The sequence below is a fragment of the Oryzias latipes genome, chromosome 22 (assembly GCF_053564925.1).
Source record: "Oryzias latipes strain Hd-rR chromosome 22, Olatipes_Hd-rR_3.1".
NCBI lineage: Eukaryota > Metazoa > Chordata > Actinopteri > Beloniformes > Adrianichthyidae > Oryzias > Oryzias latipes.
Window position 1 is genome coordinate 18,420,553 of NC_136258.1, and position 20,487 is coordinate 18,441,039.

The 20,487-nt window shown below is 38.4% G+C and overlaps 1 protein-coding gene across 1 annotated transcript in view; it reads left to right on the forward strand.

Annotated features, from left to right (window-relative positions):
• mnat1 (MNAT1 component of CDK activating kinase) overlaps positions 1 to 20,487 on the forward strand; it is a 39,322-nt gene that overhangs the window by 3,714 nt on the left and 15,121 nt on the right. The window contains exons 2-6 of the mRNA XM_004082279.5: positions 1,699 to 1,851; positions 2,238 to 2,311; positions 3,178 to 3,281; positions 3,783 to 3,923; positions 5,423 to 5,554. Coding sequence (XP_004082327.1) covers positions 1,699 to 1,851; positions 2,238 to 2,311; positions 3,178 to 3,281; positions 3,783 to 3,923; positions 5,423 to 5,554 — 604 coding nt within the window. The remainder of the gene's footprint in view (positions 1 to 1,698; positions 1,852 to 2,237; positions 2,312 to 3,177; positions 3,282 to 3,782; positions 3,924 to 5,422; positions 5,555 to 20,487) is intronic.

Below are 20,487 nucleotides of genomic sequence, written 5' to 3' on the forward strand. Positions count from 1 at the left end.
CCTCAGGCGTGTTGCCTCAGGTAGGCTAACTGACTGATTGTCAGAGAGTTTGCCATCGTAGTAAAGTGAAGGAAACTTTGAGCTGAAAAATCCTCGTCTCTGTTTCAACAGTTTTGGTGTGTTTATTGTTTGGAATTGATCCAAATCACAAGTACCAAATAAAGTGGCTGTTTTTATCTTGGAAATGTAGACAAAATCTAAAATATTAGACAATGTTTGCACAGAGTAAAAAAAAACACATTGTGAAGGCCATTAGAGAGCTTGTTATAAGACTGGGAACTAAGTTTTATCTTTACAGGTAGTTTGACTGTTTAACTATTTTTCTGCTTGAGTTTCTAGATTCTAAATTCAGCTTTTAAATCTGTTATAAATTGAAAAAAGTGAGGGAAGTTTAGAATGCTGAGAAGCTTTCAGCTCACAGAGTGCTGCGGTTGTAATGTCCACATATTTAGGATATAACCACTAAGGCTTATGGGAAATGTACACATGGGGTTATTTTGTGGCACAGCATCTATGACGTTATCTATTTGGAAACAATACATTTAACCAGTGAATGTTTTATTCAAAAAGTAACAAAAAAGTGAACTTTTATATTAATTGTGAAACTTTTCTTTTCTTATATCTTTTAAATAAACTGTCAGTATAACTTCAGTCAAGAGAACATTTCACAATGATCTAATTTTAATGTTTTAACTAAATGTTTTCCTTTTATTAGCTTGACATCAGTGTTAAATGGAAATAATATTCCAAATATTCAATTTAAATCAGTCTTTATTTACAAACTAATAGTGAATAAATGTTCAGTTTTAGTAACAGAAGTCCCACCTTTGTTTATTTTGAAACAGTTATCTGGGATGTCTCGTATCCTTGCATGTTAGATTTGAGTTTTTTAGAATGTGAAAACGATCCTGATATTGAATGGTATCATAAACTGAATCATAATTCTGTAAGTGGATTTGGAAAATAAGCAGTGATACCAAACTGGAGGGGGAAAAAAGAGCATGAATGCAACATTCTTGAAGTTAAAATGCGTATAGTTGGACTTTATTCTTTTTATCTGAGTTAATACGTTAAAGAAAACTTTATTGTTGCCATTCTTGCTTATAGAAACAGAACTGTATAACACCAACATGTTTTTCTGACCTCATATGTAAATAGATTGTTTTGTTCTCAATTATATTGATTAAAATGGATGATTGTTTAAGTTGGAAAAGCATTAAACATTTTGTAAAGCATTTATAAATAAGATATAGTGTAATTTTTAATGTGGATGTTGCTGAAAATGCGAAAATGTACCAGGAAAAAAAAAAGAATCCTGATTTAACACAAGTATAGTCTATATATTTGATGCAATTTGGTAGAAAGGCTAAAGTTTGTGAAAAAAACATCTTTCCAGTGCAGACAAGCGCGCTACCCATTGGCTGGGAGACTTTTTTCCTTTTGTTTTAGAGTCTGAGTCATCCTAAGTGACATTCCAGTCATAATCCCAGTCATCTTTAAGCACTCCGAGGAAACATCCTAATGCCCCATAATCACCCATTCAGCCTAATGATGCTTATCAAAACATAAAAACACCCAGCATTTCCTTACACGGGCACACGCACGCGTAACGCCGTCGTCTGTGGTGGGTCATCTCTGGAACGTCTTGCTTTGCTGGATATGAACACGTTTTTATTATTTTTTTCTTGTCTGGCACAGATGTGAGAACTGTGTGGAGATGCTGTTTGTGCGCGGCGCCGGCAACTGTGTACAATGCAACACGCCGCTGAGGAAGAACAACTTTCGGGTGCAGCTCTTCGAGGATCCGACAGTTGACAAGGAGGTGGAAATTCGAAAGAAGGTCATGAAAATGTGAGTGGGGGGGATTGAGATTGTGAGGTGAAGGGGTGTGGTTCTGTGTGTTTATGTGCTATACCATCCCTCCTCCCATTTCTTAAACTGCCTTTGTCTTTGTCATTACACTGTTTGTTTTGTAGACAATGAGTCTCCCTGGGGGGTTTCAAATGGGTTGGCTCTTTCTCTGCCAAATTTTACTTCGCAGCCCCTCCCTGGCCCTGCTCTTCCCCTCTTATTCGCTCTTTTTTTTTATATAATACCCCTTAATTTATGTTCTAATGTGTGTCATTCAGGTGGTATGCAGAAATGGTATTAAAATTGGCTGATTTAATGGAGGCTATAAATGTCGGCTCTCGTTAGGTTTTACTGTTTACATCGCTGTTCCTACTCTTCCTCTGCAGCTACAACAAGAGGGAGTGTGACTTCCAAAGCCTCAGAGAATACAACGATTATCTGGAGCAAGTGGAGGACATAGGTAAGGGGTTCCAGCTTGAAAGGCTCTTCCTAAAACAAGTGTTATTATTTCTCCTTCACTCTGGGGTGTTTTTAAAGGGATTAGTGCCAGCCAGGGGCACGGATTAGGGAGCACCTCTGCCAGTGTTGACACGTCTTGACTGGCAGTTCTCTGAGGACTTTGTAGATTGTCATTATAGGGAGGGCAGAGCGCAGGTTGGCCTGTCACTCCTAATGCTAATTTGTTCATCCCATTGAACACCTGTGCTTCTGCTCGCACCACTCAAAAGCTTTTTTCTTTTTAACCATCGACTATTATTTTTAAGAAGACATTTGTGAAAGCTTTAACCCATTAAGACATCACAGCCTCCCAAAGCCCAGGAGGACACATTTTCAAATCCGTTTATTTGTCCAGACACCACCACAGTCACCAAGTACAGATGAAAGAATAACCCTCCAAATGAAGTCAAACTTCTGTTGAATCCTTTAAGACTTTTTTTTAAAGTAACCTGGTGCGAGGCATGTTAATGTGATATGATGGTACAATTTCGATTTTATGATTTAATATCTGGCTCCAACATGGCAGCATCCGTATCGCACAAAAAATGGTGACTGAATTGACCTCCTTTGGTTGTAGCTGGTAGTCATTTCCTATGAGTGACGTCACACTCACTCAGTCGAGCTCTCATATACAATCAATGAGTTCTACTTAAATATAGAAAATCTCAACTTTTTCTATATTTTTGCATAGTAAAATGTTACTAGTAGCTGTTGTGAAATCCTATTAGTCTTACTTTAAAGCATTTTCTTTATTTTAAAATTAAACATTAATGTGTCCGATAGGTTGAGGCGCCTCTCAGTTGCTTTTGTTTCTATCTATATTTTTAGTGTACAACCTGACAAACAACGTTGAAGTGGAAAGCACCAAACTGAGGATGGAGCAATACCAGAGGGAAAACAAAGATGTCATCCAGCGGAATAAAGCAAAGCTTGTATGTATCTCTGAGTGGTGTATTTCTACATTTTATATTTGGAAGATGCTTTTATACAAAGCGACTTCTTATGATTTAAAACATTGGGGCGTTAACTGTCTTGCCCAAGGATATAGTGATGACCAAGCAATTTGAATCTATGTCTAACCAATTGGCAGACAGCTGCATAACCCACTTCCAGGAAAACCCAGCTTTTTCTGAATTTGTCAAAATATTGACAACACAACTTTAAAATTCACATTGAAAACACAGAGTGGACCATTTTAGGCTTTTGTTAACTCCTTAGGTGAATCATCTCCCTGCTGGTTGCTCCTCTCTAATATTTTTAATATTTGGGTGCAGAGATGAAGGTGGTTAAAGACTTCTGCAGTGTTTGTTACATGTTGCTTTTGAGGATGCACCCATCTGAAAGTTTTAGGGGTAGAAGTGCAGGAGGGTGCACTAATACCTCTTTAGTTCTTAGTGCACAGTGCACTTATTGTTTGCAAAATGTGTTCTCAGACACGAGAGCAGGAAGAGCTGGAGGAGCTGCTGCTGCTGGAACAGCAAAGCAGTGAACAGCGGAGACTGGATGTGCTGCAGGAGGAGCAGAGACAGCTGCAGGCCAAGAGAAAAAACAAACAGGCTCTTCTGGATGAACTGGTGAGAAACAGACACATTGCAAATTCATATTTATCGCGAAAGAATGGCAGGAGAACATGCCACCTCTTGACATGCAGTACGTTTCATCCCTAACCTACTCTTTGCCCGGGGGTTCCTGGCTATGGGATCATTAAAAGCTTATTTTCAGCGGTTGTGCTTTAGCCTACATTGTTCCACCTCTGTGATTTAAAAGCCCATCGGCTCCACTTTGTTGACCCATGGGCTTTGAAGGGTATTGTTCCTGCAGGGCGCCCTGCTGAAAGACCATCACAGATAGCAAACTAAGTTTGTTGTTTGTTTGTTTAAGGCACAGCGCCTGTTGACTGTAGGGAGATGAGATCCTCTTTACGCCCCCCCCCCCCCCCCCCCCTCCTCCCACACCAAGGGGTCGGCGGTGGGGAAGTCTCTAACTCTGACAGCGGCATATGTCTCTGCAGTCAGAAGGCTTAGCGCTTGGACAAAACATTCATCTGCTCGTACATTAGATTCTACTCTGATATTTCCGGGAGGAGTTTTTAACTGATCAATAAAACGCATCACTGGGAACTTTCAAAGCAAACGATCCTTTTCTAATAAAAGATTAGAATGACATCCATCATTGAGCCTGAATTATTCATCTGCAGTGATACTGTTTGGATTTATGGAAGTTGAGACTGCAATATGTTGAATATATAGACATTTGGGGTTTTTTAGGGCACTTTTACCTTACACTTTGAAGGGCTGACATTTTTTAGATGTATGTTCCTTAGAGTTTTGCATGATATGAAGCACTCACGATGGTAAAATGATCATTTAAACTGTGATACAATTCTATATTTTTTATTTTTAAAGCATTTTACAACAACAGGATCAAAGTGCTGCACAAATAAAAGTAAAGACACACTGCAAATCAAAAAAAGAAAAAATCCACTAAAATGAATATACATTTATTAGGTAATATTAATGCAATAAATGCCAACATTATGATCAAAAACATACAAAAATATAATTCCAATATTAAAATGTAAATATTTTAAGTTACAAAGTTGTATCAAAGACCAAGTCAAAGTCAAAAGGTTGGATTCTGTTTTAGAAGATCTACGGGAAAAGCCAGCTACCCTCTGAGCTTACGTTTAAACCACTGACCGGATGACCTGAATCTGTGATTAAAAAGAAAAAGCGACCTTATATATGATGTAATATTTCATAATAAAACCTTCAAACTTCTGCACATACACTGCAAAAACAATATTTATTCATAAAGCATATTTGGTACACAATACAAAGTGCTGTACAGACACGCCAACGCTTTTGCAACATACAAAAATATTACTATGAAAAGAAAATGTACTCAATAAAAGTACATTAAATGAAACGGTAAGTGTGGAGTTTTCTTATTCTGCTAATTATCAACACGTAGAGATAAAGTTTTGTAGGTGGGTTAACAGCTTTTGTTGTCTAAGCTGCAGTTTAATAATGAAAACTGCTAATAAAAAGCTAAATTCCCTTTGTTTCTCCAGGAAAAGTCTAAGCTTCCTGCCACTCTTTTACTCGCTCAGCACAAAGTCCGTGCTGCTCAGCTGGAGACTGAAATAGAGCAGCAGAAGCAAAATGTAAAGCCTACAAGTTTGTTCTCTACTGGAATTCAAATGGTGAGTAAAACTTGAAATGAAATTGTTTATGTAAGATGGGATATGGTTTGTTCATGCAATGTCAGTAAATGTCTTTCTTCTTAATGCCAAAGGTTTACAGTATCACAGGCCTTTACAGTTTAAAGCAGCAGAAGGAAGGCACTTGAACAGCCATCTGTCTTCCTCCAAGCTTTAAGTTATTACAAAACCACAAAAACCTGAACATGGGAATGGAAAATTCCTTTAGACCTAAAGATTTATAATGAACATAGACAAAGAGCATTTTCATTATTACTTAAATAGATATGATACCAAATATCCAAAATACAATGGTAAATTCACAAAATACTGTAAACTGAAATCCTGATTGATTGAACGGTTCACCATAGTGCCAGAAAAATAGTTGGTTAGGTTTTTCCAAACCCACATTTATCCTTAATAATGATTTCAAACTCTGTCCCCCTTTAGCTATTCAATATTTAAAATCTGAATAACCGGATCTGGCAGTCATTGTGTTTTAATGTAGTCTAGGGTTGCACGATATGAAGAAAAGTCGCGATATGCGATATTAGTAATTAGTATTGCGATAACGATATAATTTGCGGTATATAAACAATTAGCAAAACAACCAAAAATATTATTCCCATTCCATTACAACAGCTTAAAAATTATACTACAAATGACCCTTGTTGACATAGGAGGCGAACATGCAACATAATAGGGCGCCATCCAATTAGTTAACAACGTGAAGGGGTCCATCTGATTGGTCAAATGCAGAAAGGGATTCTTTCAATCCATTAAACACTTCAAGCTGCCATGAGATTGTTTGGCCAGATCTAAGGTAACCATTTATTGCAAATTTGCTGTCTTTTGCGATATGCATATTGCACAGCTTGATATTGCTATAACGATAAATTTGCGGTATATTGTGCAGGCCTAATGTAGTCATTTATTAGCCTGGAAGATGCTGTGGACTTCATGAAAGGTTATGTTAAGCATATAGTTTTATATATTTTTGTTTGTAAGATTTGGGATCCTTATCTCCACTTTTGTCGTATTGCCAATTCACAATATAAATAAGTGTGGGATTGCTAAAACCCTATTTTAGGGCTAAAACTAGGGATGGGCGATGTCCCTTAAATTGGCAGTTGACGATGTTTGCTTTTGTTTGATGGACGATGATATCGATGATTTATTACTTTATATATTTTATTTCCCAACTAATGACTCATCTGTGATGATCCAGTATAAACTGAGGGAAGTGACTTTAAGAAAAAAAAAAAAACTAACAAACAAAATAGAAAATAGTTAGTTTGCTCCTGCACACTTAGTCAGGTGAAACTGAACGGCTGGATATCCCCAATATTGCTTGCCATTTTGTTGCACTGCAAGTGTTAGGCTGTGGGTGTGAGGGGCTGTAAGCTAGCGGGAGAGAGTGTAAACAAAGGGATGATGGGAAAAAGGCCAGGCTTTTTTTTTTGGCACGGCAGTTTCGGTTTGAGTCACTTCTGTACCGTTTTGGTACCTTTTTTTCTTTTTTTCCCCGCATATGCATTGTTACGACCCAGCAGCTTTGGCACTCGTAGCGGGGAAACGAGAGTCGAGCTGCTAATCAACTAGCTGCGTTGACTGTCCTTGCCCCATACTCCACACGTCCTCAAACAGTCTCAGAGAGAGTAGAAAGAGAAATAGATTGCTCCATCTCCTTTCCGACATTAAAATCCATTTATTATGAACACACACGAACAGCGTAACAACATGAACCTCACTTCTCTTCATAGTTCTCTCTGTGATGTCTCTCTGATGGTGAAGGATTCAACACACAAGATTTCACACTTCCCATGAGTCTTAGTGGCTATAGGTGGGGCTAACCCCCAGGTCGCCACTGTATTAAATTTGCGACGAGGTGGAAGTAATGTTAGCCGTGAGTTTCCTCTGAGACGCAATTAGGTGACGGACAGTAAGCATGTCAACACATGGCTAATGCAGACGCGAGGCCAGAGATGAGGACCCCCCCCCCATCTCCTTACGCTCTCCTGTGTGGGAACACTTTGTTGTCATCATTCATGAAGGGAAAAGACAATTGGATAAGTCGAATGCTGTGTTTAAACATTGTTACACAAAGATAGCATATGCCTAAGGTAACACATCTAATCTGTTAACAAACTTAAAACAGCATCACCCGACTATAACAATCGGGTCTACAAGAAAAAAAAAAGTGCATGTTAAAATGTTTTTTTTTTCAGGCCAGTGTTAAGTATCCAAAGTTTTTGGTTCCTGGCAGCTCATAGTTTCTTATTTTATTAAGCAGATCACCTACATAGGTCAATTTTATTTATTGTTATGTAAAACCAATAAATGCATTTTGTAAGTAATTTTTTTCTGCCTTAGTTTTTTATACCGAAAAAACTTTATTAATCTCTCAAGGGAGAAATTCAGGTGTCCAGCAGCAAAATACACACAATAAATAACAATAAAATAATAGTTCATGAAATAGCAGTTAATATCAGGCAGATTTGTCCTATCAGATTGCTTCAGTGACCACTGTATCATATATTGCATTTGGAAAATTAAAACTCCTCGTCTTCCCCCAAAATTGGTCAAAGTTCGACAAACAAAAATATTAAATATTGATAACTTTATTGAAGATTTGCTTAATATTAATTGGGCTAAACTTAACTTAATTCCTTTCATGAATGAAGCTTGGGACTATTTTTCCACTGAGTTACTGAATGTTATTGATAAACATGCACCACCAACTGTGATCCGAGTAAAAGGCAAACAGATGCCGTGGGTAAATGGAGAACTGATTAGTCTGTTCAGACAGAGGGACAAAGCTTGGGAGAAATTCCATCGTACTCAAGACCCTGCTGATCGGGATGCTTACAAACGTTTAAGAAATATCTGCACTACAAGAACTAGAAATGCTAGATCGAACTATTACAAAGATAGTCTATCTAACAGTGCTAATAATCCAAAACAATTCTGGAGGCAAATTAACAACCTATTAGGAAAAACTGATTCTGCTTCAACTAATATGCTTATTAACAATGTGTGTACAAATGATCCGGCTGTTATCTCTGAGGCATTCTGTCAGCATTTCTCAATATCACCTCCTATTGAATCTCCTTCTCATTCCATTTCTCACTGTGTTAACTTGTCCTGTGACAGTACCTTTTCCTTCAGAATGGTCAATCCGACTGATGTAGAACAGGTCATAAATGAGCTCTCATCTACCAGTAGTGCTGGTCCAGATGGCATCGAAGCAAAATTTATTAAACTTGCTTCTCATGTGCTTTGTTTTCCCTTGGCTGCTCTTTTAAATCTCTCTTTTACCACGGCTGAAGTCCCCTTGGCTTGGAAACGTGCAAAAGTTATACCTCTTCATAAAGGAGGGAAATCTAATGACATGAGCAATTATAGACCAATCTCAATCATCAACAGTATTGTCAAAGTATATGAAAAAATTATCTTTAATCAACTTTCAGAATACCTAACACTTAATAATATTCTATCTCCTTTCCAATCCGGTTTTCGAAAGCATTTCTCCACAACTTTAGCTTTGTTAAAATTCACCAATGATATTTTCTCTGGTTTTGATAATAACATGTTAACTGGTGCCTTATTTATTGATCTTACCAAAGCTTTTGACATGGTAGATCACTATCTGTTACTGGACAAACTTCATTCAATTGGCCTTGATAGATCCTCGCTCCTTTGGTTCAACTCATACCTTCATCATCGTCAGCAGTGTGTGCTTTTTAATGGCAGCTATTCCAACTTTCTAAGCGTAGACAAAGGCGTTCCACAAGGTTCTGCACTCGGTCCCCTCTTATTTTCTATTTTCATTAATGACCTTCCAACTAAATGCATTTACAGCAATATTCAACTTTATGCCGATGATACTGTCATTTACTCCTCTAAATCCAACATTGTTGACATTCAGAATTCAATTCAACATGATTTTAATTCTGTTCAATTGTGGTTACAATCCAATAAACTTCTACTCAACAAATCTAAATCCTATTTTATGTTGTTTCAAAAAAGACTATGTCCTGTAGCTGCAAGTGAAATACATTTAACTTACCTGGACATGTCACTTATTTCAGTAGCAGAAAAATTCAAATATCTTGGTTTGTGGCTTGACTCCTCTCTCTCTTTTAGTGCTCATATACAGTCCATTGTCCACAAAATTTCGTATCGTTTAAAATTACTTTATCTATCAATCAATTGTTTTATTCTCTCAGTCAGGAAGAAAATCATCTCACAACTGATTATCCCGACTTTAGATTATGGTGACATCATTTATCAAAACACTACTCTCACTAACCTCCGACCACTGAACGTTATTTATAACAGCTTGTGTCGGTTTATTCTTCGTTGTCCATTTAGAACTCACCACTGCCTTATGTTTCAGCAACTGTCCTGGCTTCCCCTATCCTCTCGACGTCAATTTCACTGGCTATTGTTCATTTTCAAATGTATTAACCTTAGCTATCCAGACTATCTCAAACAATATTTAACTCCTTTTCAGTCTTCTTATAATTTACGTCATGCAGATCAAATTTTTTTTGCTGTCCCAAGAGTTAAAAAACAAATTGGAAAATATTCATTTAATTATAAGGCTCCCTCCGACTGGAACAATCTTCCTCTATCCATTCGCTCTTTAACCTCATTCTTTGCATTTAAAAATGCCTGTTTAGTTCATCTTCAACACTCATGTAACTGTTTTTGATTTAATTTGATTTCTTTTCTGCCTTTTATTTATTATTTTATTTCCTTACCTTAAATTAATTATTAATTACTAGTAGGTGCATTAAATGCCTATGTTTGTGTGTGTGTGTGTGGGTGTGTGCCTGTTTGTTGTCTTGTAAATTTTAAGTTCTTTTTGTCTTGTTTTGATATATGTAAAACTCAGCTGTATCTGTCGGTTATTTATTTATTTGCTTGTTTTGTTGTATTTTGAGGACCCCCTTGAAAACGAGATGACACATCTCAAGGGGCTTATCCTCTAAACAAATAAATTGAAATTGAAATTAAATAGCAGTACTAAACTGAAATGTACCAAACCAAGCCCTATGAAATTAGGAATCAAACCGAATTGAGATTTTAGCGTATCATTACACCCCTCATCGGAGTGGCTCTGCAAGGTGGCCGTTGGTGTGAACAAGAAGATTAGATGGAGGAAATTGATTTGCTGTGTTGACACCTAAAGGAACCCTAAAGACCATGATGCCCTTCCTAAACTTTAATAATTAAATAACAGTTGAAAAACATCAGACCAGACCAACATTTTATTTGTAAACGTATAGACAAATGAGTTTATTGATTAAAAATTAAGAACCTTCCTTGAGAAATATATTTGCTAAATCTGTACATACTTGTCGCATAGTCGTATACATTTAGTTAGAGTTTGGATGAAATGACCTTCTGATTCACCAATAAAGTAGACTGTAACAGTGAGTCCATGTTGGTAAAGGTGATGTAATTATAAATGAATGAACACTGACTCCAAAAGGGAGAGGACCAGTTACAGATTTGGTGTGAGTTTCAGTTCAGCACTGATATAAGTGGAGAACCTTGTTGACAGCCATGTTGATAAAACCTCAAACCTTCAAACAGGATCTTCTTCAGTGTCTGGGGGCTTCTTTAGTTTGAAAACCTCCCTTGACCCCCACAGTCATGTCATCACATTCCTCTGTGCAGGCAGTGGATCCCACAGAAACAGAACATGGGGGCTCAGGCCTCTAAATGTGCAGCCCTTTACCCATCATGTCTGCAAGGACCTTCTACTTGGCTCTCGTTCAGATTTCCAGTCGTTTATTTTCATTTTACTAGGATGAGATAGGCTGTGTCATCATCCCCACCCCTTCCCCTGCAACCCCCATGAGGTACGCTTGTCTTCCCACAGTTCAGTGGTGCGTGGGAGATATCTGCCTCATGCTCACCTAAAGGCTGAAATAAACAATTTACATACTCAAATTCTCTTTTGCAAAGAGACCAAAGCCTTATCCCACTACTAAAAGAAAGCAAAGAATCGATCCAGGAAAAGAAAATATGTCTTTGTATTTTGGTTCCTCCTATGCTCCTTGCAGAGTCTGTTGGTGGAGCAGAGCTTTCCCCACACATTTGCTCTGCTGGGCGAAGTGACTCCAGTCACGGGAATGTGTGGGTTTGGATTTCCTTCACTTCAGAGCAGGATTTCTGTTTGACTTGGTGGGGTTTCAGCACAGATTGGTGGATTCCTGCAGATTTCTGAACTCATTTATTGGCCAAGTTGGGGTTTCTTTTAGCAAAGGGGTTCATGCTTCTCATCAAAACAAAAAAAGCGTATTATTTGAAAATGTCTTTTTGATAATGTTTATTTTTAACAATAATAAATGATGTCATATTTACATTAATAAGTATTATATCTTGGGTAATCATCAAGCAACATACCTTAAACTTAATTAAACAAACTTAATAATCATCATAAAAAGATTGCCTTGGATGAAATATGCTACTCCGAAAAAGCATAAATATCTTGTATTTCCAATTTAGGAAATATTGAAACACCTTTTATGTTGTGCAAACATTCGTGTCACCTATATTTATCACATCATTTTAAATACCAGTAGTCAGCAGGGATTCAGCACCAAACCATATTGGCTGAAATAGCCATATCCACAAACATTTTAAACATTTACCATATTGGGGGGGCTGCAGTGGTCAGTGTTGGGGAAATTACTTTTAAAGAGTAATTGATTACTTTACTTCAGTTACTGGATTAAATTGTAATGAAATTGCTTTACTCATTCCTCAATTTTGAAAAGTAATTCACTACTAATTACCTTACTTTTGTAAAACAGGTTTTTTTTTGTTGCACTCTCTTCAAAGAGATCGCAGATAGAAGAAAAACAACACAGTTCGCTAGAAAAACTTCCCATCAACCCTTCTGACCAATCGCATGCCTCTTGGCACTTCTAGGGATTCTGGGTAGTTTAGTAATACCACATTATTTGACTGATTTGTGTTGCTTAATAGGCCATATAACTGTTGGTCTTATGTTCCAAAATTACAGCCGCGCATACCATCTAAAAAGGAATTCTTCAACTTTCCAACGTTTTCCTTTTTCACGTGTCAGTCTCGCATTGCATTATCTAATGATTTATATGGAAGAAAATGGGTGAGTCTAGCTCTCACTGTTCCCCTCATATATTCAGAATTATGAAAGGAGTCTCCATACCACACTCTTAAAATCAGCAGAATGATTGCATAAGTTTTGAATGAACTGTTCAGGAAGTACGGAGGGAAAGTTGTCTCAGTCCAGGTGTAATGCAAAGTGGGATGGGCCTGGTCTTGCCTCAGGAATGGTCTGGAATCACTCACTAATCCCTTACTTTGTAGAAACTCTATTGAACCACACATGCCCATGTGCGGGTGCACACACATAAATACACCCCGCTCCCCCCTCCAGCAGTCTAAGTACACATCCTTTGAAGTGTAATGTCTTTTTAAAATAGATGTCTGCTGATATCAAAAGGTAGACTGTAAGGGAGGGAGGCACCAATCTAGTGTTTAAACAGGTTGCTTGTTGTCTGACATAAAACCTCAGTCACAGCCCATCATGTATATAGGAGTCATTATAGTTTGTACCTGCTTTGATCAGAAAAACAGAATTAAATCAAATCAAACTTTATTTATAAAACACTTTTTATGCAAAAGGCAACACAGAGTGCTATATGGAATAACACAAATTTTAAACGTCAAACAAAAATTGAACACGCATACAAAAACTGTTACCCTCCCATCCGCTGCACTAACAGAAACTTTGTCACTTTGACCAAAAATGTTTAGAATAATATAAATCAAAAGAAACGATAAGCATAAAATCTTACTTTTGGGACAACTGGCCTAACATTGTGTCTCTTTTAGCAACTTGCATAATAATGTCAGTAATATGTGATTGAGTTTGCCTGTGCGGTGAGCTTCATATTACTTTCTTATCTAACCGTGTGCAGATTGTTCATAAGCTGCTACATGCCTGAACGTAGTTGACCGTGTCTTTCAACCTTGGCATAGCTTTCAGCACCATCCTAAATGAAAGGGCCCAGGTTCCAACTCCACTGGAGCCGAATCCACTCCTCAGGTGACGGAGCAGCTGACATACCTGATGAAGCCAGTATTGGCACCTAATGAAAGCAGGAGACAAACACGGACATAAACGCCCTACACTTCACATACACATTATCAACAAAAATGGTGGGGGGTATCTTTGGACATGTGGGTGAAGCTGCCTGAAGTAACCTTAGGTTTTTCTTTGCCTTTCTTTCATTCTTTACCTAAGTAGTTGAGTTTGGCAGGTATGGAAATCACACAGGTGCAGTCATACATGATGTCAGCTCTTTCAGATCTGTTTAACGTGGTTAAGTGCTCGGCTGTGACCTGTGGTCAACAGCACTGAGCAAGCTCTGCCTTATTTTCCTCAGACAAACTGGCCTAACTGGTTTTCGCAAAGTTTGTTGCCATGTACATGCCTCAATGCCAACGCTCTTCTTCAGTGTTTCTCACTTTTTATTTTTTATTTTAAAGCAGTTATTTAGAATCCCACCCAAATCAAGTAATTTAGGATTTATAAGCTAAGATTATGATTTAACTTGTTAAAGTTTTGTTTTCGATATAAAAACATGCTTTCATGAATTCAGTTATTTAAACTGTACAATTGTGTATTTTTGGTGAATAAAATGATACATTCTTGCATCAAAAATCAAACTAGAAATAGCTTTTAAAGAATGTAGTTAAATTGATTTGATGCAGCTATTAAGCATTTTTTAAGAAAAGACCAACTTGATTAATTGATTTTTTTAAAAATTATATATTATTATTATTTTTATTTTTTTGTTATATCGCGATATCATTTAAAATCCTCCGACACAAAAAAACAAGCATTTAAAACTGAAATTGCATTATTTTATAAAGCTTCTCAGTCATTGGCTTTCTGGTTAATTTGTTTACTCCCATATGTATTGATAGTTTGAAGGCTCTCTGAAAATTTGGGGTTACCTCAGTGGGGTAAAGAGAACTAAGATCCCTGATTGGCACCAACAAATGTGGGCATTTACACCTCTGCCCCTGCCCTACACTTGGCCCTCTTTATGCTGGCCATAACAAACACTGCCAACAGGCAGGACCAACCCAGCGGAAAAAAAGAGTTGTCAGCTTTAGGGGCTTTGCGCCGAGGCAGCTGCCTCAGTTATATTTAAACCTGTAAGGCATAGGGAGGCAGCAGTTTTTACACTTGCTACTTGGGGCTCAAAGCTCTTTATCCACACAGAAACACTGGCAGTGCCAGGACAGATGACGGACGATTTGGAAATCGGAAGGTTCTTCCATCTACTTAAAATGTTAATATCTTATGCAGTATTACATCTAGACCAGTGGTCCCCAACCCCCGGGCCGCGGATCAGTACCGGTTCGTGGGTCACTTGGTACCGGGTCGCAGAGAAAGAATAAATAACTTACATTACTTCCATCTCATTTATTTCCGAATCTGAAAGATGTTTTATTTGGAAAAATTGCCCGATTCTCTGTTACATCCGTCTATGTCACTCTAGACACAGGCCAAGGCGCTCTTCTCGGTCACATGATAGGTTACCGCTAAAATAAAACCAAGGAGCTAGCAAAATGAGTAAAAAACAAACGTCTTTGGAAAGTTTCTTTGCCAAGGGGAAAACGCCCAGCCAGGAGACAAAAGAGGAGCCTTCGACTTCTGGGAAAAAAGAAAGCTACATTTAATAGACAGCACTTCTTTTTTGCACCATGAGTGTGGGAAGGGGAGAAGATAATGACACCTGTGCGATGTACAATGTCATGCGTGTCAAAATAAAAGCTCATAGTTTGTTTTGTCACATCTCTTTTCCCCCTTCGTTGTAGTGTTGCTATATTACTCATCAGCCTACATTTGAAAGACCGGTCCGTGAAAACTTTATGTGACGTCATACCGGTCCGTAGTGTTAAAAAGGTTGGGGACCACTGATCTAGACCACTCCCTATTGTTTTCATTGTAACATTTTGTATGAGATGTTGGACAAACCAAACATTGAAGAATGACCTATGAACTCCTTAAGACTAATTTAATGTAGACGTTTTATCTTTTTAAGGAGGCGTCTAGTAGAAAGTGTGGAAAAAGAATATTATCTCCTTGCCTTTGATGCATCTCACCATTCTGATGAGTTAAGGGAAGAACAGGATGCTGAAGAGTGCTGATATTTATGCAGTTTTCCAAAAGCTTGAGTAGTTTTTTCTGGTAAATAGCACTTGGACAAACAGATAAGTCTTTCCTGTTTGGAGGAGAAGCATTTTAGTGAACCTTTTTTCTCATCCTTGTTCTTCTAAACCTTGTATATTAATTACTTGTGTTTCACAGTAAAAAGAAATCTGCAAAAATAATGAATCCAGTTGCTATGGTGTAAAATAAAAGAAGCTACTGGGAGGGAATAAAGGGAATAAACTGAAACATGTTTATAAAACATTTTTTAGTTTTTTTTATGGATTCAGATTTGACAAATTCATTGACAATAGCACCCATGGCCTAACCCTAAGCGTATCTAGAGTCAGCCTTAGTTTTGGCACGGATGCATTGCTCTTGTAGCTTAAAGACAATCTGACTTTTATGGGACCTCTGTCTCATAAAATATTCATGACTATGTGCCTCAACAGTCTGTTGCACTAACACAGTTTTTTTTCTTTCATTAGCGAGAAACACAACAGTATTAAAAATGATTATGTAGCATCATAAACATGTGATGAGTAATGAAGTTTGTTGAGTTAGGACTTCTGCATCATATTTTTCCACCAGTTTGAGGGATTCATAACTAATAAAGCTCAGTGTGACCATTTAGAAAAATTCATATTTAGAGTTGGGCAAAAAAATATTTTCAAAAGAATATGAGAGAAACCTGACATTTTCATCACAGAAACAAAATATGAAGAATAAAAATGTAGGATTTTTAAAAATATATTTTTTATGATAGTGCAGAAAGTGAGTATTTGGTCAAAAACAAAAGTTCACCTCAATACTTTGTCATGTAACCCTGGATGGCAATGACATACATCAAACATTTCCTTTAGGTGTTCTCCAGATGTATACATACTGTATAGGCCTGCACAATATACCGCAAATTTACCGTTATCGCGACATCAAGCTGTGTAGGCCTGCACAATATACCGCAAATTTATCGTTATCGCAATATCAAGCTGTGCAATATGCATATCGCAAAAGACAGCAAATTTGCAATAAATGGTTACCTTAGATGTGGCCAAACAATCTTATGGCAGCTTGAAGTGTTTAATGGATTGAAAGAATACCTTTCTGCATTTGACCAATCAGATGGACCCCTTCCCGTTGTTAACTAATCGGATGGCGCCCTATTAGGGCTGCACGATATGAGGAAAACTCGCGATATGCAATATTTAAGATTAATATTGCGATAACGGTATAATTTGCGGTATACAAACAAATAACAAAATAAACAAAAACATCATTCCCATTTCATTGCAACAGTTTAAAAATTATACTCCAAATGACCCTCGTTGACATAGGAGACAAACATCTAACATAAAAGGCTTCCATCCGATTGGTCAACAAGGTGAAGGCGTCCATCCGATTGGTCAAATGCATAAAGGGATTTATTTGATTCGTTAAATGCTTCAAGCTGCCTTAAGGTTGTATTTACACATTTAAGGTTTACGATTTATTGCGATTTTCACTGTCTTTTGCGATATGCATATTGCAGAGCTGGAAATTGCAATAACGATAAATTTGCGGTATATTGTGCAGGCCTACGCCCTATTATGTTGTATGTTCGCCTCCTATGTCAACAAGGGTCATTTGCAGTATAATTTTTAAGCTGTTGTAATGGAATGGGAATAATATTTTTGGTTGTTTTGCTAATTGTTTATATACCGCAAATTATATCGTTATCGCAATATTAATTACTAATATCGCATATCGCGAGTTTTCTTCATATCGTGCAGCCCTAAAGCTGTGCAATATGCACACTGCAAAAGACGGCGAAAATTGCAATAAATGGTTACCTTGACCCTTGTGCTATCCTAGGCACTTTAACATTGGGAGTGGGGTCATCTAGACCCACTAGACAGTGCTCTGAACCTTTTTTCTTCAATGATTTGTGAACCTCACTGGTGTCCATGGATTACATGAAATCTTTCCACCTTTATCCACCTTTGTCATGGTAGGGAGAAAACGTCAAAGTAAGGGTGGGGTCATCTAAGATAGCACAAGGGTTAATTGTGCTAAAACAAACTCATGGCAGCTTGAAATATTGAACAAATGAAATAAATCCCTTTATGCATTTAACCAATCGGAAGGACCCGTTTACCTTGTTGATCAATCAGATGAGCCCTTTTATGTTTGATGTTTGCCTCCTATGTCGACAAGGGTCATTTTTTGGAGTATAAGTTTTATACTGTTGCATTGAAATGGAAATTATGTTTTTGGTTGGTTTGATATTTGTTTATATACCGCAAATTATATCGTTATCGCAATATTAATCACCAATATCGCATATCGCGAGTTTTCCTCATATCGTGCAGCCCTAATACTGTAGCTAGCATTTTGGTCCATTCTTCCATGCAAATTGTCTTATGAACTTTGATCTTTTGGGGCTGTCATTGGACAACATGGGCTTTCAACTTCTTCCTCAGATTCTCAATTGAACTGAGGTCCAGAGACTGGCTCCAGAACCTCTAAATGCTTTTTAGTAGCGACTCTGTCATTGCCTTGTTATGTGTTTTTGATTATGAAAGATCCACACACCTGCCCCAGGTGGAGGAGTTTAAATATTTTGGGTTCTTGTTCACAAGTGAGGAAAGACCGGAGCGTGAGATTGACAGGCGGATCGGAGCAGCGTCCATAGTTATGAAGTCGCTGTATCAGTCCGTTGGAGTGAAGAGAGAGCTGAGCCAAAAAGCAAAGCCCTCAATTTACCGATCGATCTTGGTTTCAATACTCACCTATGGTCATGAGCTCTGGGTCATGACCAAAAGAACAAGGTCCCGAACAGAAGCGGCTGAAATGAGCTTCTTCCGTAGGGTGGCTGGGCGCTCCCTTAGAGATAGTGTGAGAAGCTTGGACACCTGCGGAGAGCTTGGAGTAGAGCCACTTCTCCTCCACATCGAAAGGAGCCAGTTGAGGTGGCTCGGGCATCTAGTCTTGATGCTTCCTGGACGCCTCCCTCGGGAGGTGTTCCGGGCATGTCCCACTGGGCGGAGGCCCCGGGGAAGACCCAGGACACGCTAGAGAGACTACGTCTCTCGCTGGCCTGGGAACACCTCGGGGTAAGATCCCCCCAGAGGAGCTGGAGGAAGTGGTTGGGGCGAGGGGAACCTGGGCATCTTTGCTTAGACTGCTCCCCCCGCGACCCTGTCCCAGATAAGCAGAAGATGGATGGATGGATGGTTGGATGGACGGACGGATGGAGATCCACACATTATTACCCTCATTGCTCTCACTGATGAAAAGAAGGTTTTTCCGGCCCAGAATCTCATCATGGCCCCATTCATCCTTTACTCAACACAGATCAGTCGTCCTGTTCCCTTTGCAGGAAAGCATGATATTCACACCCCCATGCTACACTGTGGGAATGGTGCATTCTTCCGCCTCCAAGTGGTGTTTATACCAAAGTGTTTTCTTTTGGTCTCGTCAGACCACAGGAAATTAAAATAAGAAGTATTGATACCCTTAAACGAAAAGGAAATTTTCAATCACTGTCCTTCCGATAATTGTCAAAAAACACCCACTAAAAATTGTTTACGTAAAATAAGCTGTTGAGACAAAAGGGTGGGGGGTGGCATTGATGTGTGCTTACTCTCTCAGGAGTCTGCTTTCATGCAGAACGTCGTTCCACTCAAATGTGGACTGGATTTCACAAGGACCATGAAAGCTCTCCGATTTTATATTATCTCATTGATCCCCAGTCCTTCAACCATGTCTCCCTTGTTGTGCCTGTGTGGTGTCGCCATCTCTCCCCCTTCTGTTGCTTTCCTTCTCTGTTGCATTTCAAAAACAACATTCATATGCTGTAGCTTACACGGGCTTTTAATAGGCGGTGATGAGTCCATGACTGAAAGCTTTACAAGTATTATTAGGTGTGCTGAGGGCTCTCTTGGGGGGGGTACACATTCTGTATTTGTGAACAGTATAGGTTCTCTGAAAGACTTGGCTGTGCTCTACTGTATGATCTTATATGTGCTGATGCCAGCTTTCAAGGTGCCCTTCTAAAAGAATGCAAATCACACGTTGGAGAGTGGGCGGCGTCTTATCTATTTGTCTCATTAAAAAAAAAATCTGATTTACCGAACTGCAGCTGTCTGCAACTCCCAATATACTTGCTTCTACAGCGCCCCCAACCTGGACATGTCTGCTTTCACCGCCTCTCACACCCCTCTATCTCAGCACCTTGCTGTGAAAGCAGTAGAAGTAAAAGTCTGAAAATAAAGATGGATGGAGAGATTGGAGAGTTTAAAAGGGAGATGGTGACTAGGATTGGGTTTAGTCCTCTGGGTTTGATTAGCCTGGGAAAGAGTGGGATGGACAAACTGTTTACTGGCACCAATAGGTTAAAGGTTAAATAGAAACCACAGAGAAATGTCATGCTTATATTCTTTCTTAAAATTCTATAAAACACAAGTTAGAGTGTGCATTTTTCATCAGGTCTTTTTGCATTATACTCTAAAAATCTAACTCTTTTTAACAACCAGCTTGAGTTTGATGTTACTGGTTTGATGTTATTAGCCTTTATTAAAGCTCATTGGTTGGAGAGAAGAGAACCTGTTTTCCCAGCGAGTGTATAGTCTGTAGTTAAAAGACATTTTTTGTTCCGAAAAGACATTCAACTTTCATTCTTTCTTCGTTGGAAAAACCCACTTGTCAATGCACTGCCACTGTCACTGCT